General features: G+C 43.8%; 1 protein-coding gene across 1 annotated transcript in view; it reads right to left on the reverse strand.

The window, feature by feature from the left end:
• The window catches only part of MRGPRX2 (MAS related GPR family member X2), a 30,831-nt gene extending 17,546 nt beyond the window's left edge, over window positions 1-13,285 (reverse strand). Inside the window, exons 1-2 of the mRNA XM_049098969.1 lie at window positions 13,246-13,285; window positions 179-394 (exon numbers count right to left, since the gene is read on the reverse strand). Coding sequence (XP_048954926.1) covers window positions 179-394; window positions 13,246-13,285 — 256 coding nt within the window. The remainder of the gene's footprint in view (window positions 1-178; window positions 395-13,245) is intronic.
• Window positions 13,286-18,735: the final 5,450 nt, after the last annotated feature.

Below are 18,735 nucleotides of genomic sequence, written 5' to 3' on the forward strand. Positions count from 1 at the left end.
ATGGCTAGATCCAAAGGACAGCCAGGGCCACGCGACTCCAATGACTTTAGAAGCCAAAGACAGAAGACACTGTTAAGCTGGGGATAAGGGTGCCAGTGATGCAGTGGCCAAGGACCCCAGAGCGAGATGGTGTGGGAAGCAAGGCACGTGGTATGAGGCATCAAGGAGGAGGACTGACCTGGCTGCTGGGAGCATGGGAATCCTTTAGCACGAAGGTGGAGACTTACAGGGAAGGATTCAGATTTTTCACTGATGGGAGCTTCAAGGGTCCATGAAGGTACTCTCAGGATGATACAACCTGGAGGGATATGAATGACCTGAGAGAAGGAGGAGGCATGGCCTTGCTCACAAGGAGCCGGCAGTTTGTTGTAGAGATTAGATTTATACACAAGAGCTATTAGAGAACAATGCAAAGAGATTTATCACTGACTAGATTGGGAGTTTCCCACGTGGAGAGAGAGTCTTATTCATGGCCATATTTCGTGTTGGGCCTGATGAAATCCTAGGTACTTTTTACTGCTCCAGATACACTTGATGATTAGTTGTTACATTGGATGGCATGAAAGGTTACATGGCCTAGATCAGAAAAGGAAGGAACCTGGAGGCCAAGATGCCGGGGAAGGCTTCAAGAGGGAGGAGGAGCCGTGGTGGTTACTCATAAATGATGAGTGAAAAGAATAGCCGCCCACCTTGTCAAAGGGCTTTCCCATTACATGAAGCCTGTGCGGTGAGGACAATCAGGGGAGCATAGTTATCTAGTGAGAGGGCATATTCCTGGGTTTTGCCTGCCCAGTGTCCATTCCCTTCTCTTCTGGGAATGCCACCTTGTTTTCTCTCTCAGTCTGTGTGTTTCATTGGAGCTGCCATCACCTCTAGACTCAGACCCAGCGAATCAGAGAGCTGCAGCCTCCTGGCCACAGAATTTGCTCAGGGATGACTAGGTGACCCAACATCGGCCAGTGAGGACCCTCTTAAGGACTTCTTGTAGAACTCTTGGGGGAATGGCACTCTTTCCTTTGGGATTGTAAAGCTAGAAGAATATAAGCGTGAAGCTGCTGGTTGTGAAACTGGCTACCAGGTGGGGGAAAGACCATTTAAAGTTGAAGCTCAAACACAAGAAACCAGAGCTGCAAGACAAGTGGGACATTGCTACTCTTGATAATTTCTCAGATATGTAAGTCAACACATTTCTTTTAAAAAATTTCCTCTTAAACTACTTAGATTGAGTTTTCTGTCACTTGTAACTGAAAAAATTCTGGCTCATATGCCTATCTGGTGAGTAATATTGTGAACCAGATCCTGGGTCTTCTCAACCATCATCCATCAATCTATCACCCATCCATTATCCATCATCCACCCATAACCCATCCATCCATCCGTCCATCCATCCATCCATTCATCTATCATCAGTCTATCCATCCATCCATGATCCATCCATCCATCAATCCATCCAATACACATACATTTAATAAATAAAGCAGTTGCACCATGTATTTTAGATGAATTAACAGATGGCTAATTATCATGATATATTTGATGACAAAGATACATCCACCTCCCTTTAATCCTAGTGGAGATTGGTCAACAAAGTACAAACCAAGTTTTGAACTCAGAACTTGGAATTCAGTCTGGAACTCAGTCCCCCAAGGCAATGCTGAATTTCATTAGTGTCATCAGCACATGGACAGACATGACCCTTCTTTTGCTAAACAGGATTCAGTCACGCTGGTGGCACAGCCCAAACAAGAAAGTCCAGAATGTCATTGACAAGCATGTGGATTTTCCTGTTGGAGCTGTTGGAAATACTCTGAGCTCTGTGGTGATGTCATTGTGAATTGCCAAAGAGGGCTTACTAACTCTAGCCTCACTTTTGTTCCTTGTATCACAGAAGCCACATTGAATACAGAGCTGCCCAAGAACCATGGAGGCAAGTGCCAACTCTTTCAGGATGATTCTGTAACTTTCAAGAGTCAGAACACATATAAATACGTCAATCTCCTATCTTGACCTCCCGTTTTCCAAGAAAAACCAACTCAGAGAAGAAAGTGTGTGTCAAAAACACAAGGGCACATAGGGAATTACAAGGAGAGACTAGATCCAAACTCCTGACCCTCAGTCTGGTTCTTTTCCTGTGATGCCACTATCCCTTGTTGGGGCACATTCCAAAGCAGATAGAGTTTGTCTCCAGGGGCTCATTTTTCCTTTTTGATCAGTTACTGGCATTGGTAGGTCAAGAAATACTTCAGGCACTGGGCCATATTGCAAAGATTTTTTTCAATAATTGTCTCTTATTATCTGCTTGTGGGTCACATGGCACATAAGGATGGATGGACACGGTGGTCACAGAATTGGTGGAAAGGGCTCTTAGTAGTTGGGTTGTCCAACCCCCTCCTGATATTGGGACTTCCTCTATAGCCCCTGGTGATGCATCTGCTAGATGTGTAGGTGGTGGAGTTGAAGAGGTTATGCTTTTAGTCCTCTCAGAAGAGAGTCAGAAGACTCCTCCAAGATGTCAATCCATCAATGGCCTCTTCTACCCTTCTCTAAAATCTTTAGTCTCTCTCCTTCACTCCTTCCTCTTGGTTAACAAATATTTTGGCTCTCTCTCCTTCTCTTTTTTCTAAAATGAAGAAGCCAATAAACAAGCAGTAAGTCTTCTTTCAATGTCACATGCATAGAGACCTTCTTACCTTTCTCTGTGCTTCCACTAAATTTCTTGACTCCTTTATGCTTGCTGTCCACACTTCATGATCCACCCACTTCTTAACTTTTGGCTGCCTGATTCTTTCAGAAGACACCAATGACATCTTAATTATGAAGTTTGGTACCTTAAAAAGAGTTTGTTTATTTATTTATTTATTTATTTATTTATTTATGAGAGAGAGAGAGAGCATGAGCAGGAGGGGCAGAGGGAGAGGGAGAGAGAATCCTTAGCAGACTTTGTGCAGAACCTGACTCGGGGCTTGATCTCACCACCTGAGATCAGACCTGAGCCAAAATCAAGAGTCAGACACCTAATCAACTGTGCAACCCAGTTGTCCGTGGTGTTTTTTTTTTTAACCTAAAATTTTATATTTCCTTTGCATTATTTGAAATGTTGGTCACCCAGTACTCAATCTCCCTTAATACAATGTTGACCTGATTCTCTTTCTTCCCTTTGCACATTATTCTGCTTTTTCTGATTATATCTCTGTTTTCACTTCCTTGGCTCATTCGTTTTAAGTTTCTCTCTGGGCAATCTTGTCCATCCATTGATAGCTCAACACATAATTGAGTGCAAGGTGCTGTGCCAGGAAATGGAGATTCAGAGATGGATTGCAATCATTCTTGGTCTCAGTGAGGCTACTTTCTATTGATGCAGACAGATAAGTTCATCTCAACACCAGGTGATGACAATTGCTGGACCAGGATTTTGGAGATCACCTTGTCAATTCTCACATTTTACAGAAGGGGAAACTGAGACATAAGGAGAGGAAATCAGTTGCTTGTGGTTCTACAGAAAATTTGCAGGACAGCTAAGGAAAGGCCTGAAGTCTCTTAAGTTATATCTTTGTCAGAGAATGGCTAAAGGTGACTTTTCTAGTGAAGTTGTAGGTATTAGGATACAGAGTGGTATTAGGAGTTTGCTCTGAAATACAAATGCATTTCACTGAGATTTTCCTACAACCCCAGACTGATCATTGGTACCTGTATCTTCTTTCAAATACTCTGGCAAGAAGCCATATGGTAGAGATCCTACAATTGGGATTTCTATATGGAAGGAAAGAAAAGCAATACTTACTGAACACTTAATATAAGTCACAAAACTAAGGTATAAAAATGACTCACATCAATCTTGAAGCAAAACCAGGATTAGAACTCAGATATCCTGTCCTCATCTACTGTTCTTTTCATGAAGCTAACAGCTATAAGTTGACTGCCTGGGCTAGAATGCTGGGTTATCACCTGCCCAGGAAAGAGAGGGAAATGACTGCCTGTGGGCCTTCTGAATGTGGGAACCACTTGCATACCCATTGCATGCATTTGGGTAAGAATTTGCCCTCATCTTTGTCTTCAGACAGAGATAACATCATGGGCATCCAACCTGTAAAGTTGCACAGGATTCTATGCTTAGAAGGGCCTCATGTTTGGTTTAGTGTTGCCACCTTGAAATTCTTAATAATTTGTAAGCAAAGGGGTCCCACATATGGGTCTCCTTCATATGTATAGTTTACTGTTCTCTCTGTCTTTATCCCCATAGGAAGGGCCATTGGAAAAATTACCTGAAGGCAATCTTCTAGGCCAGCTAGGTGCTTCTCTGTATTCCCTGGATCACTTCATGGAGGGGTTTTATCTTCCCTAGATATCATGAAGCTTTGTCCTCCTGGGTCACAACAGAGTATGCATTCATCTATCCAGCTTCGCCAGATCAGAAACCAAACCATCAGCCACTTCAAACATTTCCATCTCTGGTTCAAGAGCCTTTGGCAGATACCGTCCTAGAGGAAGCCCAGCTTCTATAGCTGGCATCTCAACATGGGTCCAGCTTACTTTTGCAGTATTTTCTCTCAATGTTCACATACATAGTCTGCACTTAGACCACAGTATGTTTTTTCCCCCAGGTCCATCTTAGATACTTTGATCTCTGCGTTTCTCCTTTCCATCCTAGTGCACTGCCTTATTTTTATCATCAGTTGATTTTTCTTCTGTCCATTAAGACCTAGCTGTGGCCCCATCTCCTCTGTAAAAGGTCTTCTCTGACTGCCCATTCTGTATCCTCTTTCCCTACAAAGCTGTGTGGTTCCTGAAGTCAGAGCTGGTGTCCCACATCTGTTTTCCTCACTAAGCCACACATCTAAATGTGGTCAGTGAATTGTTGCTGGTGTCTTGTTTTCTCAGGAGAGGAGAAAATCCATTTCCAGGTAAGGTTGGGTCATGTGCTCCCAGACCCAGTTTGCCTGCTGTTGGAGGTGAGCCAGTGAGGAGCTCATTAAACCTGTTCCCCAGCTGAGGCTCTGAGCTGAGCTGGCCCCAATGCCCATGGTGACCACAGATCTCACCAGGGGATATCGGCTCAAATGTCCAAGGAAGGGAGGCAACTTTCCCTACAAGGGCAGAAGTATGTGGGGATGCCAGGGGTAGTGTCCAGGCTCCAGAAGGCAATGCTTATTGTTTTCTGGCTGACCAGACTCTATCCAGAGTGTAGATACCACATTATTAGATAAAAGGCTGGAGGTAGAAGGATTACCAGGAAGAGGAAGGGTTGAGAACCGCTGCCAAATGGGAAGCGGTTGTAAGAACTAGGCACGATTTCTCTTCTTCTAGGAGAATAGAAATCTTGATGGGTGCCTGGGTGGCTCAGTCGGTCAAATGTCTGGCTTTGGCTCAGGTCATGGTCCCAGGGGCCTGGTATCAAGGCCTGTGTCAGGCAACCTACTCAGCAGGGAATCTGCTTCTCCCTCTCTCTCTCGACCCTTCCACCCCCGCTTGTGCTCTCTTTCTCTCTCATTTTATCTTAAATAAATAAATAAATAAATAAATAAATAAATAAATAAAATCTTTTAAAAAGGAAAGAAAAGAAAGCTTGAGAGAATGTGACCCACATCTTTAAAATGGTCAAAGGCTAACATCGACTAGTGAAGATGGACTCCTTCTGTGTGGCCCCTCAGGGCTGAAGTAGGGCCAGGACAGGAAAGTTATAGGGAAGCAGAGTCCTGCTGAAGCAGGACTGTTCAACATGGAAGAGGCTTAAGGGGGAGGGAATAATAAGTTCGCTCTCCCTGCTCGGAGTGCCTACATAAAGTTTCCTCCCCAACTGATCTTCAACTCAGCCACTTACCTCTGTTTCTCCATACAACTCTTTCCCCTCATTTCTCAGAGCAATCTTTAAAGCTTCATCTCCAGCCCTTAAGCCTCAGATCCTACTCTGATGTAAACACATGGAACATTCTCCACTGCCCCCATTCTGGTCTCATCACCTCTTCCAACAGTCTTCTAACCAATGCCTCAGTCAGCTACCTGCCTTCATGTTGTCAGAGTGTGACTTCTAAATTACAGATGTGTATCCATTACTCCCCTGTTATACTCCTCCCAGTGGATTCCTGTTATCCTCATGAAATGACTGGATCCCTTACTATGACTTGGAAAGCCCTTCGTGGTCTGACATAGCAGCTTCATCCCTTGTGCTTTCCCCCTTGCACTTTACACACTAGCAATACTGGATGCTTTGGATCCATGCCCCAGCACCCTCATTCCCACCTCTGGGCCTTTGCATGTGCTGCTCCTCCTCACTTGGAAGACTCTTCTTTATTCCTACCACTCCCCCACCCTCCCCAGGTCTAGATTAGATGTCTCTGCCACATATTACCTCTGCATCCGTCCACTAGCTTTTGGCATACAGAATTGTGTATGTATGTATAATCACCTATACTCCCCTCCTCTTCCCCACCTGAGGGAGGGAACCATATCTGTTTTTTTCACTCTGCATCTTTCTTGTCTAGTTCCTAACACATAGTAGCTGCTCTGTCCGTATATATTTGTTGAATGAAGGGTCATCCTTTCCAAGAGACTATAGAAGGGATTTCCTACTTTGGGCCCTTTCCACCTTTGGGACCATGTTTCTATAAGACACGCCCTTTCCTGTCCTTACACATAATATGTTATCATGTGCAACAGGAATTTGCAAACAGGAATGCTTACTTCCTGCTTCAAACAGAAACATGCCCCAGGCTGTGATGCAAGAGGCAGCAGGACTCTCCTCAGGGATCCAGTATGAACGGCATTTAGTTGCACAACACGGTTTCTGAAGACTCAGTGGTGAAGTGTTTGGCTGCTATAGCATCAAGCTTATTGGGGTAATTAATCTTCTGCAGGGGATTATGTTCAGATATTCCATTTCCCTGGATATCATCTTACTTCTATGACTCCAGAATCTGGTGCTGTTATCTCACTTGATAGAAACAAATAGAACATTAATAGCTGATAAAATGAACCTTGACCTACACCTCACACCTTGTACAAAATAAACTCAGAGTGGATCATAGACCTAAGTGTAAAATGTAACACCGTAACACTCTTAGAAGAGAACATAGGAGCAAAATCTTCATGAGCTGATAGGAGAAGAGGTCCAAGATGCATAGCCCATGAAAGAAAAGAATAAGTAACTGGATTTTATTAGAATTCAAACCCTTTGCTTTGTGAAAGATTTGGTTGAGACATGAGATGATAAGTATCTACTGGGAGAAAACACCTGCAAATTACTTATCTGACAAAAGACTAGTTTTCAGAATGAAGATCTTTCTCAACTCAATGGTAAGAAAATAATCCAATTAGAAAATGAACAAAGGACTTGGACCCTTCACTAGAGAAGATCTATAGATGGCTAATAAACACATGAAAAGATCTTCAACATCACTGATTATCCAGGAAATGCAAATTAAAGCCACAATAAGATTCTACTACCCATTAGAATGGCTAAAATAAAGAATATTGATAAAACAAATGCTGGCAAGGATGTGGAGAAACCAGATCTTGCCTATGTCCTTGGTGGGCATGTAAAAATGGTATAGCCACTCAGGAAGTAGGCAATTTCTTTAAAAGTTTAACATACACTTGCTATATGACCTATGATTCCCATTCCTGGACATTTATTTCAGAACCATTAGAATTTACATTCACACAAAATGTTCATCATAGTGCATTTTTTCCAGACAAACATGTTTCAGATAAAATGTTCACAGAATGTGTTCACACACAATGTCTTACCCACAAACGGTCATAGCAGCTTTATCTGCAGTAGCCACAAACTGGAAACAAGCCAGGTGGCCTTCAAGGGGGTGAAGGTTAAACACCTTGTGGTGGCACCACCACACCCTGTGGCACCTCCACACCCTGGAACCCTCCCCAGAAATAAAAAGGAATGAGTTATTGATACATGCAACCACCTGGATATATCTTAAAGGTGTTATGCTGAGTGGAAAGAGCCAATCTTAAAAGGTTAGATATTGTATAATTTCATTTATAAAACACTCTCAGATTGTGGAGAAGAGATAAGTGGGTGCCAGGGGCTTGGGATGGGAAGAGGAATATGACCATTAGGGGAAACATTAAACAGCTGTTTTGTGGCGATGGGCAGTTCTGGGTCTTGCTTTGGCGGTTGTTCTACAAATTATACAAATGCAAAGACAGACCAAAAGAAAGGTGCATTGCAGAAACTGGTGAAGCTATCATGCCAGTCACTTGGTAGTGCTTTACAGGCATGTAAAATGTCACCACAGCAGGTAGTTGGGTGATGGGTACGTGAGACCTCTCTATACTATTTTTGGAACTTCTTGTGAGTCTGTAACTATTTCAAAATAAAAAGGTGAAAAACGGACTGGGAAGGAAGAGGCAAAGGAACCTCATACTTACTAAATATCTAGCTTGTACTAAGTGGTTTTAGCTTACTCATTTATCCGACACATTCTATGTACCGATACAAAGGTAAGCACGTGGTAACTGCCTTTTCGATATTTGCCGTCTAGCTCAGGAAGATGGAGTGACTTGCCCAAGATCACACACTGGTAAGTGATGGAATTGGAATCAAAACTACGGCCACTGACTTCAAAGCCGATGTTGCCTCCAAAAATTTTTAAGTATCATGTGACCATCGTGTTTACTTTATTGGTTTTGCCACTTACCAAAAAAACTAGCTGCAAAGCAACTATATTGGGAGGTGACTATGAACCAAATCTTTAGAGGATGTTTTTACTCTATTGGAGGATTTGCCACAGGGTTTTCTCATTAAAAAGACACTGAGTTATAGAGAAATTAATTTATGTCATCCTTTCAGTTGTGCTAAGAGGAAACAGAGAGAAAGAAAGAAGTTTGAAATAAAAGTGTGGGGGGTAGTTAAACTTTCCTTTCTCCTCCTAGTAAGTACCTTTGGGGATTCTGTTCTCAGTTCTGGGCTCCTCTGACCTGGATGGTTCTGGGGAGGTGATGGCTTTTCTGTTTCAGCTCTGAGATGTAGGGGGCAGGTAGCTGGGTCCATCAGAGAGGGTAGAGGCTTTGAGCAACCAAAGTAAGAGGAGTGTTGGCCCAGCCTGGGGGAGCTGGGAATACAGGATCAGGATAACTGGAAGGCTGGGAAGCCCTCACACCCCCTCTCCCCACCTCCCTGTAGGTAGCAGGATTTTTAACAGTGAGGAGGGCTACAGGGCTGCCCAAGTACTAATCATAGGACACTATGCCCTTAGAGCCACATGAGGCCCAGTGGCCAAGAGTGCCTGAGATGGTACCAGTGCCACTAGTAAAGCCACTGCCCTGAAATGCACCACACACACACTGGCTTGGTCGTCAGCGTCTGCATGGCTGTGTGAGAATCAAGCTGCCTCCTCAGAATTCCTGGACTGTGCAAGTTCAAAATGCATGCACAGTCACAAGCAACAGGGCACAACCTTCCAAAAGGCCAAGATTCTACCTCCTGACTCTGCCAACCAGGCAGTGGGAGCTGAGCAAGAGTTAGGTTGATTCAGAAAGATTTAAAAAGTGATGCTTTTGTTTGAGTCTAACGGGTTACATTGATTTTATGTGTGTGCATAGGATAGAAAGAGGGTGCGTGCCCTTCATGCATTGGACTCAGCACTTGCTCTGCGTGTCAACTCCAGGGACATTAAGTTACATAAAATGACATATTAACTGAATTTTAGCACAAGTGCCCTCCAACACCCCCTCTATTTGAATTGGTTTTAAAAATCTGTGTTAAAGAACTCATGTGTGGTAGAGCCAGGATGTGAATCTCAGTCTGGCTCACCCCAAAGCCCATTGCTCAGCATCAGAGTGAAGTTAACTCACCTAATAGTGCCTGGAATGGGATTGCAATTGCAGCTCTCATCCCAGACTGCGAAGTGCCTGCACTCCTAAGAGCAGGCTGGAAGGGCGGGTGATCTCCACCTCCGCCCCGCTCCTCTGGGCACGGGCAGGCCTGCGCCAGTCACAGCTGGACCGCGAGCAAGGAGGACTTCAGTGTGCTTGTGTGTGACCCCTGCCTTGAGCACCCATTCCAAGAACAGCCCTGAATCTTTTCTCTTTGAGCAGCTGCTAAATTCCACCCCCCCAGAATTTCCTTGCACAATGAAGAATCCTATTGGCAAGGGCAGGACGGCAAACCTGTCAGGGTTTCTTTTTGTCTGTCCCATGGTCCGGGCCTTGCCAGCGCTGGAGCAGAGTGTATTATGCAGAGGTGTTGGAAAGAGAACACATTTTTGTTCCCATTTGATGGTGGCTGTTCTTTTAAAATGCAAGACTTTAGGGATGCCTGGGTGGCTCAAGGATTCAACTCGGGGTGTGATTCTAGGGTCCCCAGATTGAGTCCCACGTCAGGCTCCCTGCAGGGAGCCTGCTTCTCCCTCTGCCTGTGACTCTGCTTCTCTCTCTGTGTATCTCTCATAAATAAATAAAATATTTTTAATGCAAGACTTTGAAAGACTTTATTGTAATTTTGAAATCAGTTATTGATAAAACAAAACAAAACAAAATTCAACTCAGTAAACTTGAAGATCTAATTGGCTTTACTAAACAGTTCATGAACTAGAGAGCACCCCATCCAGCAAGTAGAGGGGAACTCCAAAGGGCTACCGAAAGGAGAAGGTTTTCTAAAGCAGGACAAGGACGTCGTAAACAGAAAAAGGAATATTTCAGATGAGATCATCTCCATCTGGGGTCCAATGTGTCCTCATAGGTGAGATTATCTCATCTTCATTTTGGGGATAGAGAGGGCCCATGTGACAGGTTATCGTGTTGGTGCTGGCCAGAAAATTCCTGACTGACTGGTTAAGACTACATTTCTGGAAGAGCTTAAAAGTGCAATTAAGTCTTAAGCCCCGGTTTGGTAACTTGGCCTAGGTAATGCCATTTGGGGTCCTGTGGGTTCCCTTTTAATATTAACATAGTCAGAGTTTGATTTTCAACAAATATTTCTATAAGTCAAGAATGAAGAATTAGTTAAAAGTTTCTATGGAAAGAACATAATATTTATAAAAAAAATAAAGATGAAGCTGTTGGGCTTTTTCATATATAAGGAAGTTGAGCTCATCTTTGTGCAAGGCTGCATGTTAAGCAACTTGCTGTAACCTCTGTGAATGACAGTAACTTGAGATGCTCAGGACTGTTGCCCTCCGTTTTGCATAGTGATTCTGATCTGGCTTATTCATGTGCCCCCCACCCCCAACCTGGCTTGTGTCACCTGGGGATGTCCCATCTCTCCTCCCCAGACCTGCTCTGCTGGAGTAGTCCCTGCGCCCCCTTCCCATGGTAATTAAGTGTATTGGGATGTCCAAGTGCTGATGTCAACCTGACCCTCGGGATAGGGTGAAACCAAGGAGTCACTCATGATCACTATCATGATTTATAGCAAAATAATCCTACCAGCTCCAGTCATCAGAGGAAGACAGACGGGGGGTCTCCCCAGGGCACTCTGTCAGCATCAGCACATCATTCCCTCATCCTCATCCTGAAGTTCTTCCTTCTGTTTTCCTTTCTCCAGATAGTGATGGCTTTATGGTATTTTCTGATTTTTAAACAAGAGGTACTTTTATATTTTAAAGTGTAGAAAAGCACAGGAGTAAAAATAACCATAATCTCACTATAATCTTCCAGATATATCATTATATCCTTCCTTTTTCTAGACCTATGTACCAGAAGTCTTTTTATCTGATATTGTTGAGACATTGCTTAGTGGGTTAAGCAAAAAAGTTAGTTGAAATAATGAATGATAATTAGCCCCAAGATATATACATCCTTTAAATCTTTTATTTTAGCTTCAAATGTATCAATGTTTTAATATAGCCTTTTATGTTACTATCGCCTTTGTCTTTCTTCTATAGACACCACGATGGTTGGTGTCTCCGAATTTCTGTTTTGGCCTCTTTGAAGAAGAAAGCATTCTGAGAGCAGAATCTTGAATTTTTCTGACCCCCCCTACTCCACCCTGCCAATCCGTTGTAACTACATTACTACAAGAGTGGTTGAATTCTTCAAAGCGTTCCGTTCAGTTTTTTAAAGGATCTTTTTTTCTGCTTTCACTCAGTTTTTTCAATTTACATAATATTTAACTATGAAATTCTAGTAACAAGGACATTAAAATAAAGAGGCTAGAAAACCATAAAACTGGCACTTGCTGATGATGTGAGCTGTCTAGTGGGAGCACAAGTGGGGAATAAAAAGGCACAGCCTTCCATCCAGAACCTTCAGTCAATCTGGGCATCAGTCCTAGGGCTTTTCAGGTGGAAGGGAAGGGCTGACTCAAGTGGGGAGTCAGCTAAGTGGTTGAATGCCAATCAGGAGAGATCATAATGTATATACACACACGAATATAATTTATTTACAAAAGATGAGATCACACTACCCATATGGCTTATTTTTTGGTTGGTCATATTGTTTATTTTCGTAACAATAAATATAATGCAACATTATCCCTTTGAATGATTATATAGTATTTCATTGTACAGATATGCTACCTTTGCCTAATCCCTTACTAGGACCTTTTAGACCTTGCTTTCTATTTCTTTTCTTTTCTTTCTTTCTTTTTTTTTTTTTTTTTTTGCATTTGTTTGTATTTTTATATACTTGTTGGATTATTTCCTCAGGATAAATTTCTAGTAGTGGAATTGCTGAATCAAAGCATATCCATATTGTTAAGATTTTGGTACATATTGCTACCACCTCTCTAGAAAACACATACCAATTTATACATCTCCAGCAATGTAACTCTCAATTTTTCAATCAGCCCCCAAACTGCTCCCCTCTTCTCTCAGGTTCCAGGTAAGCTGTAAGGACTCTCAGGAGGAAAAGATTTGCAGGGTGAGATGAGGCTCTCCCGCAGACATACTACTGACCAGTGATATCAAAGCAGTAAATCCAATAGAGACAGAAAATGCTCAGAAAGGGGAGAAAGTGAAGCGGGTCTACCCATTTCTCTCCTGGAATCGCAGGATAGCATCATGTAGCAGAGAAAGCCAAGGGTGAGACCTCAAAAGACCTGGAGACAATGGATGGCTCTGCCACTTAAGGGTTGTGTGACCTTTAGGCAAGTCATTTAACATCTCTGAGTCTTGATTTCTTCATCTGTAAAATATCACCGTCTTCTGTTAGAACACTTACCTCTAGGAAACATCCAGGTAGACATGCTGTGGCCTCACTTTCACCAGGGGATTGCTGCCTTAGTGCTGGACTTCCACGAGTATAAACAGGGTCCTGTTTAGCTCCTAAGAACAAGTCCTTGCTTACAAGATCCAGTTGAGATCTTCACCGTGTACTTGATAACCATGTTTCACATATTCTCAATTCCTATCAGGCTGGGTCCCAGAAACACCTGGAATCTTGAGTGGAGGGTAAGGGGAATGGGAAGAGAGTTGCCAATGCCTAGGACAATTCCATCATGGGTGTCGATTGTTACCATTACAATTACTTCAACACAACCTGCCTGATCTTGAACTTCAGACTTAAGATCCCCCTTCCTAGACCTGCCTGCTCCTGCCTAGCCCTAGATGCCTCTCTTCTGCCTAACTGTATCTCTACTTTGACAACACCTATCTTCCAACTGAAGCAGTTTCTTTAAAATAACAACCCTTGCTAACATGTGTTGAACACTTATTAGATGTCAAGTACTGCGCTAGGCATTAAACAGGTATTATTCTCACTAATAGTCCTAGAAGGTAGGCATTCCCATTTCACAGGTGAAAAGAACTGGCTCATCGAGGTTTAGCAACTTTCCCAAGTTCCCACCTGGGATGTAAATATAAATGAGCTGGGATTTGAACCAGTCTGTATGCAACAAAGCCTGTCTTCTTAGTCAACCCTGAGAGGCAGGGAGGGCAGTGTTCCACACCTTTCTCATTTTATAGAAGAGCAAACTGAGTCTCAGACCTTGTCAAGATCACGTGGCTGGGCTGTAAGCAGAATAAAGCCTACAGCCAGATCCCAGGGAAGGCAGGCCAGCTAGACCTGGCATCTGAAGCGGTGACCAAAATGTTTAGAGGTAGTTTTCTTTTTTCTTTTAAATTTTTATTTATTTATGATAGTCACACACAGAGAGAGAGAGAGAGTGGCAGAGACACAGGCAGAGGGAGAAGCAGGCCCCATGCACCGGGAGCCCGACATGGGATTCGATCCTGGGTCTCCAGGATCGCGCCCCGGGCCAAAGGCAGGCGCCAAACCGCTGCGCCACCCAGGGATCCCTAGAGGTAGTTTTCTGACTCCAAAAGTGGAAAGGAAGAAGAGACACTTTGATGTTCTGGTTGGGGATTTAGGGTCTTCACTTAAAAGCTTTTTGGCAAGAGCCCATGAAACATCTATGCAGACAAGAATGAATTGTCCCTTTCTCCATCTAAGGGGACCTTAAAATGCATATGCAAAATGACAAAAATGTATGTGGAGTTGGGAGAGACCCCCTTCTGCCATATATCAGGGAAAACTTTCTGGAAGGGTACAACCCTGGAAGGGTTGATATAATTTGAAAACAGTTGGTGGTGCTGGATGCCTAGTAAGTATATAGCCCTGACTTTAGGCTGACACATACCAGACGGCTATTGTGAGCCAAGGAGACACTAGTGTAAGATTTATGTGCTTGGTGATGTTATTTTAAAGCTATCCTTACTGAATGCATAGGCTGTGTTTGCTTATGCTATTTTATTGGATGAAAAAGAAGAATGATCATCTATCCTCACTACTCTTGAACCTGACCATCATAATCTCCTTGCACTGAGAGCCCTCTACCTTTCTAGGCAAGGCTGCTTTGACACTCTCCCCATGAGTTCCTGTTGGGGACATATCTCTTTTAGTCACTTACTTTAAGCATTTATAAGTGCTTTCCCACCCATTATGTCATTTGATCCTTAGGCTGCCCTTAGAAAGTAGATGTGCAGAAAGGTACTCCCATTTTACACACGAGAAGACTGAGGGTTCAAGGTAGGGGTGACAAATAGCTTTCAATTCACTTTGACTTTCTGCAACATTGCATTGAGGGCTCTGAGTTCAGGGGTTTGGCAAAAACCAGTGCTGTGATCAGTTAGCAATGTCTGCCCTGGGGACCGAATAGGAAGGTAATGGCACTCGTGCTGGTGTGTTAAAGAACCTGTTTTCCCAGGGCACATGGTGGCTCTGTCAGTTAAGGGTCTGACTCTTGATTTCAGCTCAGGTCATGATCTCAGGGTCATGAGATTGAACCCCAGGCCGCAGGGATTCTATCCCTCTCCCTCGGCCCCTCCCCCTCCCTTTTTCTCTCCCTATCTAAAAAACAAGAACAAAACAAAAAAAACCCCAAACAAACAAACACCTAACAAACTCAGATTTCCTGACTTGCAGTCCCAGATTCTTTCCCTGCTGCATGTTCCCCTTGTGGAAGGAGATGCATGCAGGTATAGAGACACAGGTAGAAAATAGCACAGAGTAAATGCTCAGTTGGTAGGCTGCAAATGGCCAAAAGATGTCTCCTAATCCCTAGAATCTGTGAATGTTACCTTATATGGCAGAACAATAATGGGGGGATGGTCTTTGCAGATGTGATTATGTTAAGGATTTCAAGGTGGGGAGATTATTCTGGATCATCCAAGTGGGCCCAAATGCAATCACATGTGCACTTGTTCTAAAAGGGAAGCAGAGAGAGATTTTGCACACAGAGGAGAAGGTGATGTGAAAGAACTTCAAGAGATTTGGAGATGTGTCCACAAGTCAAGGAACACTGACAGCCACCAGGGGTTGGAGGCAACAAGGCATGGATTCTTCTCTAGAGGCTCTGGAGGGCATGCAGCCCTGCCAACACCTTGATTTTGACCCAGTGACACTGATTTCGAATCTCTGGCCTTTAGGACTGGTGGAGAATACATTTCTGTTGTTTGAAGCTGCCAAGTTTGTGGTGATTTGTTATGGCAGCCCCAGGAAACTAATATACGGAGTAGATACTAATTTTCCCTCTCTTCAAAGTCCTTCTGAGCTCTAGAAAGTACACATGCACATGTATTATATAATGAAAAACATGTATTTCCATATTTATTTCATTGCCAGGAAGGAAGACCTCCATTACGAGTAAATATGTTCAAGGCAAAATCTAATGCCCATTAGGACCACGTAGATGCTTCCGGCACAAGGATGTTTACAAGGATGCTAATTAGAAAGTAATCAGTCCGCTCCATTTCCTACCAGAGCAGTTATTTTTCTGAGATTTTATTCAAGGGGCCATGGACAGTAGAAGAGCATCCAGAACAAATGTGAGCTCTGTGTTAAGGGCAAGGCGTGCCTCGACCTTCTGGGCGTGCTTTGGTTTGTTTGTTTTGAAGGTATTAGGTGCTGCAGTTTTTCCTCCTGTGGGAAGAAGCTGGTCAAGAAGCAGAAGTTCAACCTGCCACAACATTCATACCAGGCGGAGCTGGTATCCAAGGCCGGCAAGGTGGAAGCAGTCAATCATGTCATCTCGGCGCCTTGCCCGTGGAGCCCACATTAGAAAAAAAAAAATCCATTGTGAGAAATGGAATTTTTAATAATGAAATCATCTTCATGATGGATGTGTGTTGGGGAGGTTATGAAATCGGACTCGGGAGAGGTTTGGAATGTTAATATCTGAGGATTCAGAAGACGGCTGTCATAGATAATCGCAATGCAAATATTAAAATGTGAGTTACTGTGCCACTTCTTTTTTTTTTAATTAAATATTCTGCACATGCTGCGCTCAGGAGAAAACACCTGCTGCCAGAAGACACAGAAGAGCCTTTGGGAAAATCGTTGTCAAAAGAGCCTCAGGGAAGATTTTCCACCAGGCTGGACATCCTGGTGGCCTGGTGGCCGGCCAGTAGTTCTGGGTGCTCTCCTGCGCTGAACGTATTTAATCCAGCCCCTTGTACCCCATTTCACAGATGAGGGGCCTGAGGCTTGGAGAGCCCAAGCTGAGTGGGCTACAGGGAGTTACTGTGTGGTAGAAACTGTGCTCCTAAGCCTATGCCCCTCCCTAGTGACCACGGGCGGCCCAGGGCACGCACTCTGCTTGTCCCGTGAAAGCCAAGGTGGGCCTCGGCTCCAGCCTTCCTCACACCCCTCCGGAATCGGGTTAATCTGTACAGGCGTTTGCTGGGTACGATGAAGAAACTGGCCGCTTTATATTTGAAGGCGTAGGGAAAAAAAAAATACCGTTTTGAGTGTGCTGATCTGGTTCATTAGGGGCCTGCAGTTACCTTGGGGGAATTATGTTAGGGCACCAGAAGCCCTGGGAACGAGCAGCTTCAGTAGCCTTTTAGTTAAGCCAAATCTTCTCTGGCCCAACATACCTCCAACCAGAGCTGTCTTTATATTCAGAAACCCTAAAGGAACCCCACTTGGGCTGCCCTCCTGGAGAGATCAGGGAAGCTTCCAGAAGTGCTATTTACCTGGTAGTGGCAAACAGTAGAGATAGGGAGGGTATAAGTGGGGAAACAGGGTTGAGTAGAGCTTTTAACTGTCTTGCCTAGCTCTCTGGCATATATATATATATCTATCCTATATATCTATAGGAGGTAAAGTTCAAAGAAGACAAGCACCTTTTTTTTTTCCTTTAAGATTGTATTTATTTACCTGAGAGAGCGAGTGAGTGAGCGAGTGAGCGTGCACTAGGTGGGGAGGGGCACAGGGAGAGGGAGAAGCAGACACCCTGCTGAGCAGGGAGCCCTATGTAGGGCTCTATCTCAATTTCAGGACACTGAAATCACAACCAGAGCCACAGACAGATGCTTAACCGACTGAGCCACCCAGATGCCCCACTTTTTTTTTTAAGACCACACAGTGAGGGGACCCCTGGGTGGCTCAGTGGTTGAGCGTCTGCCTTTGGCTCAGGTCATGATCCTGAGTCCTGCCTCGGCCTCCCTGCAGGGAGCCTGCTTCTCCCTCTGCCTGTGTCTCTGCATCTCTCTCTGTGTCTCTCATGAATAAGTAAAATATTAAAAAAAAAATCACACAGTGTGTTACCCAAGCTGGAACCTGAAACCAGATCATCTCAGTCCTTAACCAAGTCCTATGTCCCACAAAACACAAAGATAGTTTCCTAATTAAAGGAATCCCTTTTAGTTTGTCAATGGACAATGGAGAAATAATTATTCCTCCCAGGAGTCTCTGTTACCCTCTGGAAATAAAATAACATGACCTTAACAAATAGATAAAAGAAATTCCCAAGCGTTGAAGTATGTGTATAACTTGCACCCACAACCTTCTCTGAAGGGTTGCCTGGGAACCGACTGATGCATGTGTACAAAGCCCAACTCCTTTGTCTCAGGCACGGCAAAGTCTGGTGCAATGTACGCTCCAGAGCTCCCCATGACATCCGGCTGAGACCACATCCTTGTTCTGTTTCTCCTCCTCTCCCTTGCCACATTAGTCAAAATTCCTCAGAGAAACAAAACTGAGAGAGAGAGAGAGAGAGAGAAAGAAGGAGGGAGAGAAATATCTTAAGGTGGCTCACAATTGTTAGGGCTGGCAGGATGGAGATTTAGGTGAGTTGAGGTTGCAGTCTTGTGTCTGAGGGTTAGAATTTCTATATTTAAGTCTGGAGGCAGAGTTCCTTCTTCAGGAAAACTCCATCTTTGCTCTTAAGGCCTTCAACTGATTGGACGAGGCCCACCCATACTATATAGGATCATCTTCTTTACTTAAAGTCAACTGATTATAAATGTTAATCCCATCTAGACATATACCTTTAGAGCAACATCTAGACTAGTGTTTGACCAAACAACTGCTTACCACAGTCTAGCCAAGGTGACA

Source organism: Canis lupus, chromosome 21, assembly GCF_003254725.2.
Source record: "Canis lupus dingo isolate Sandy chromosome 21, ASM325472v2, whole genome shotgun sequence".
Taxonomy (NCBI): domain Eukaryota; kingdom Metazoa; phylum Chordata; class Mammalia; order Carnivora; family Canidae; genus Canis; species Canis lupus.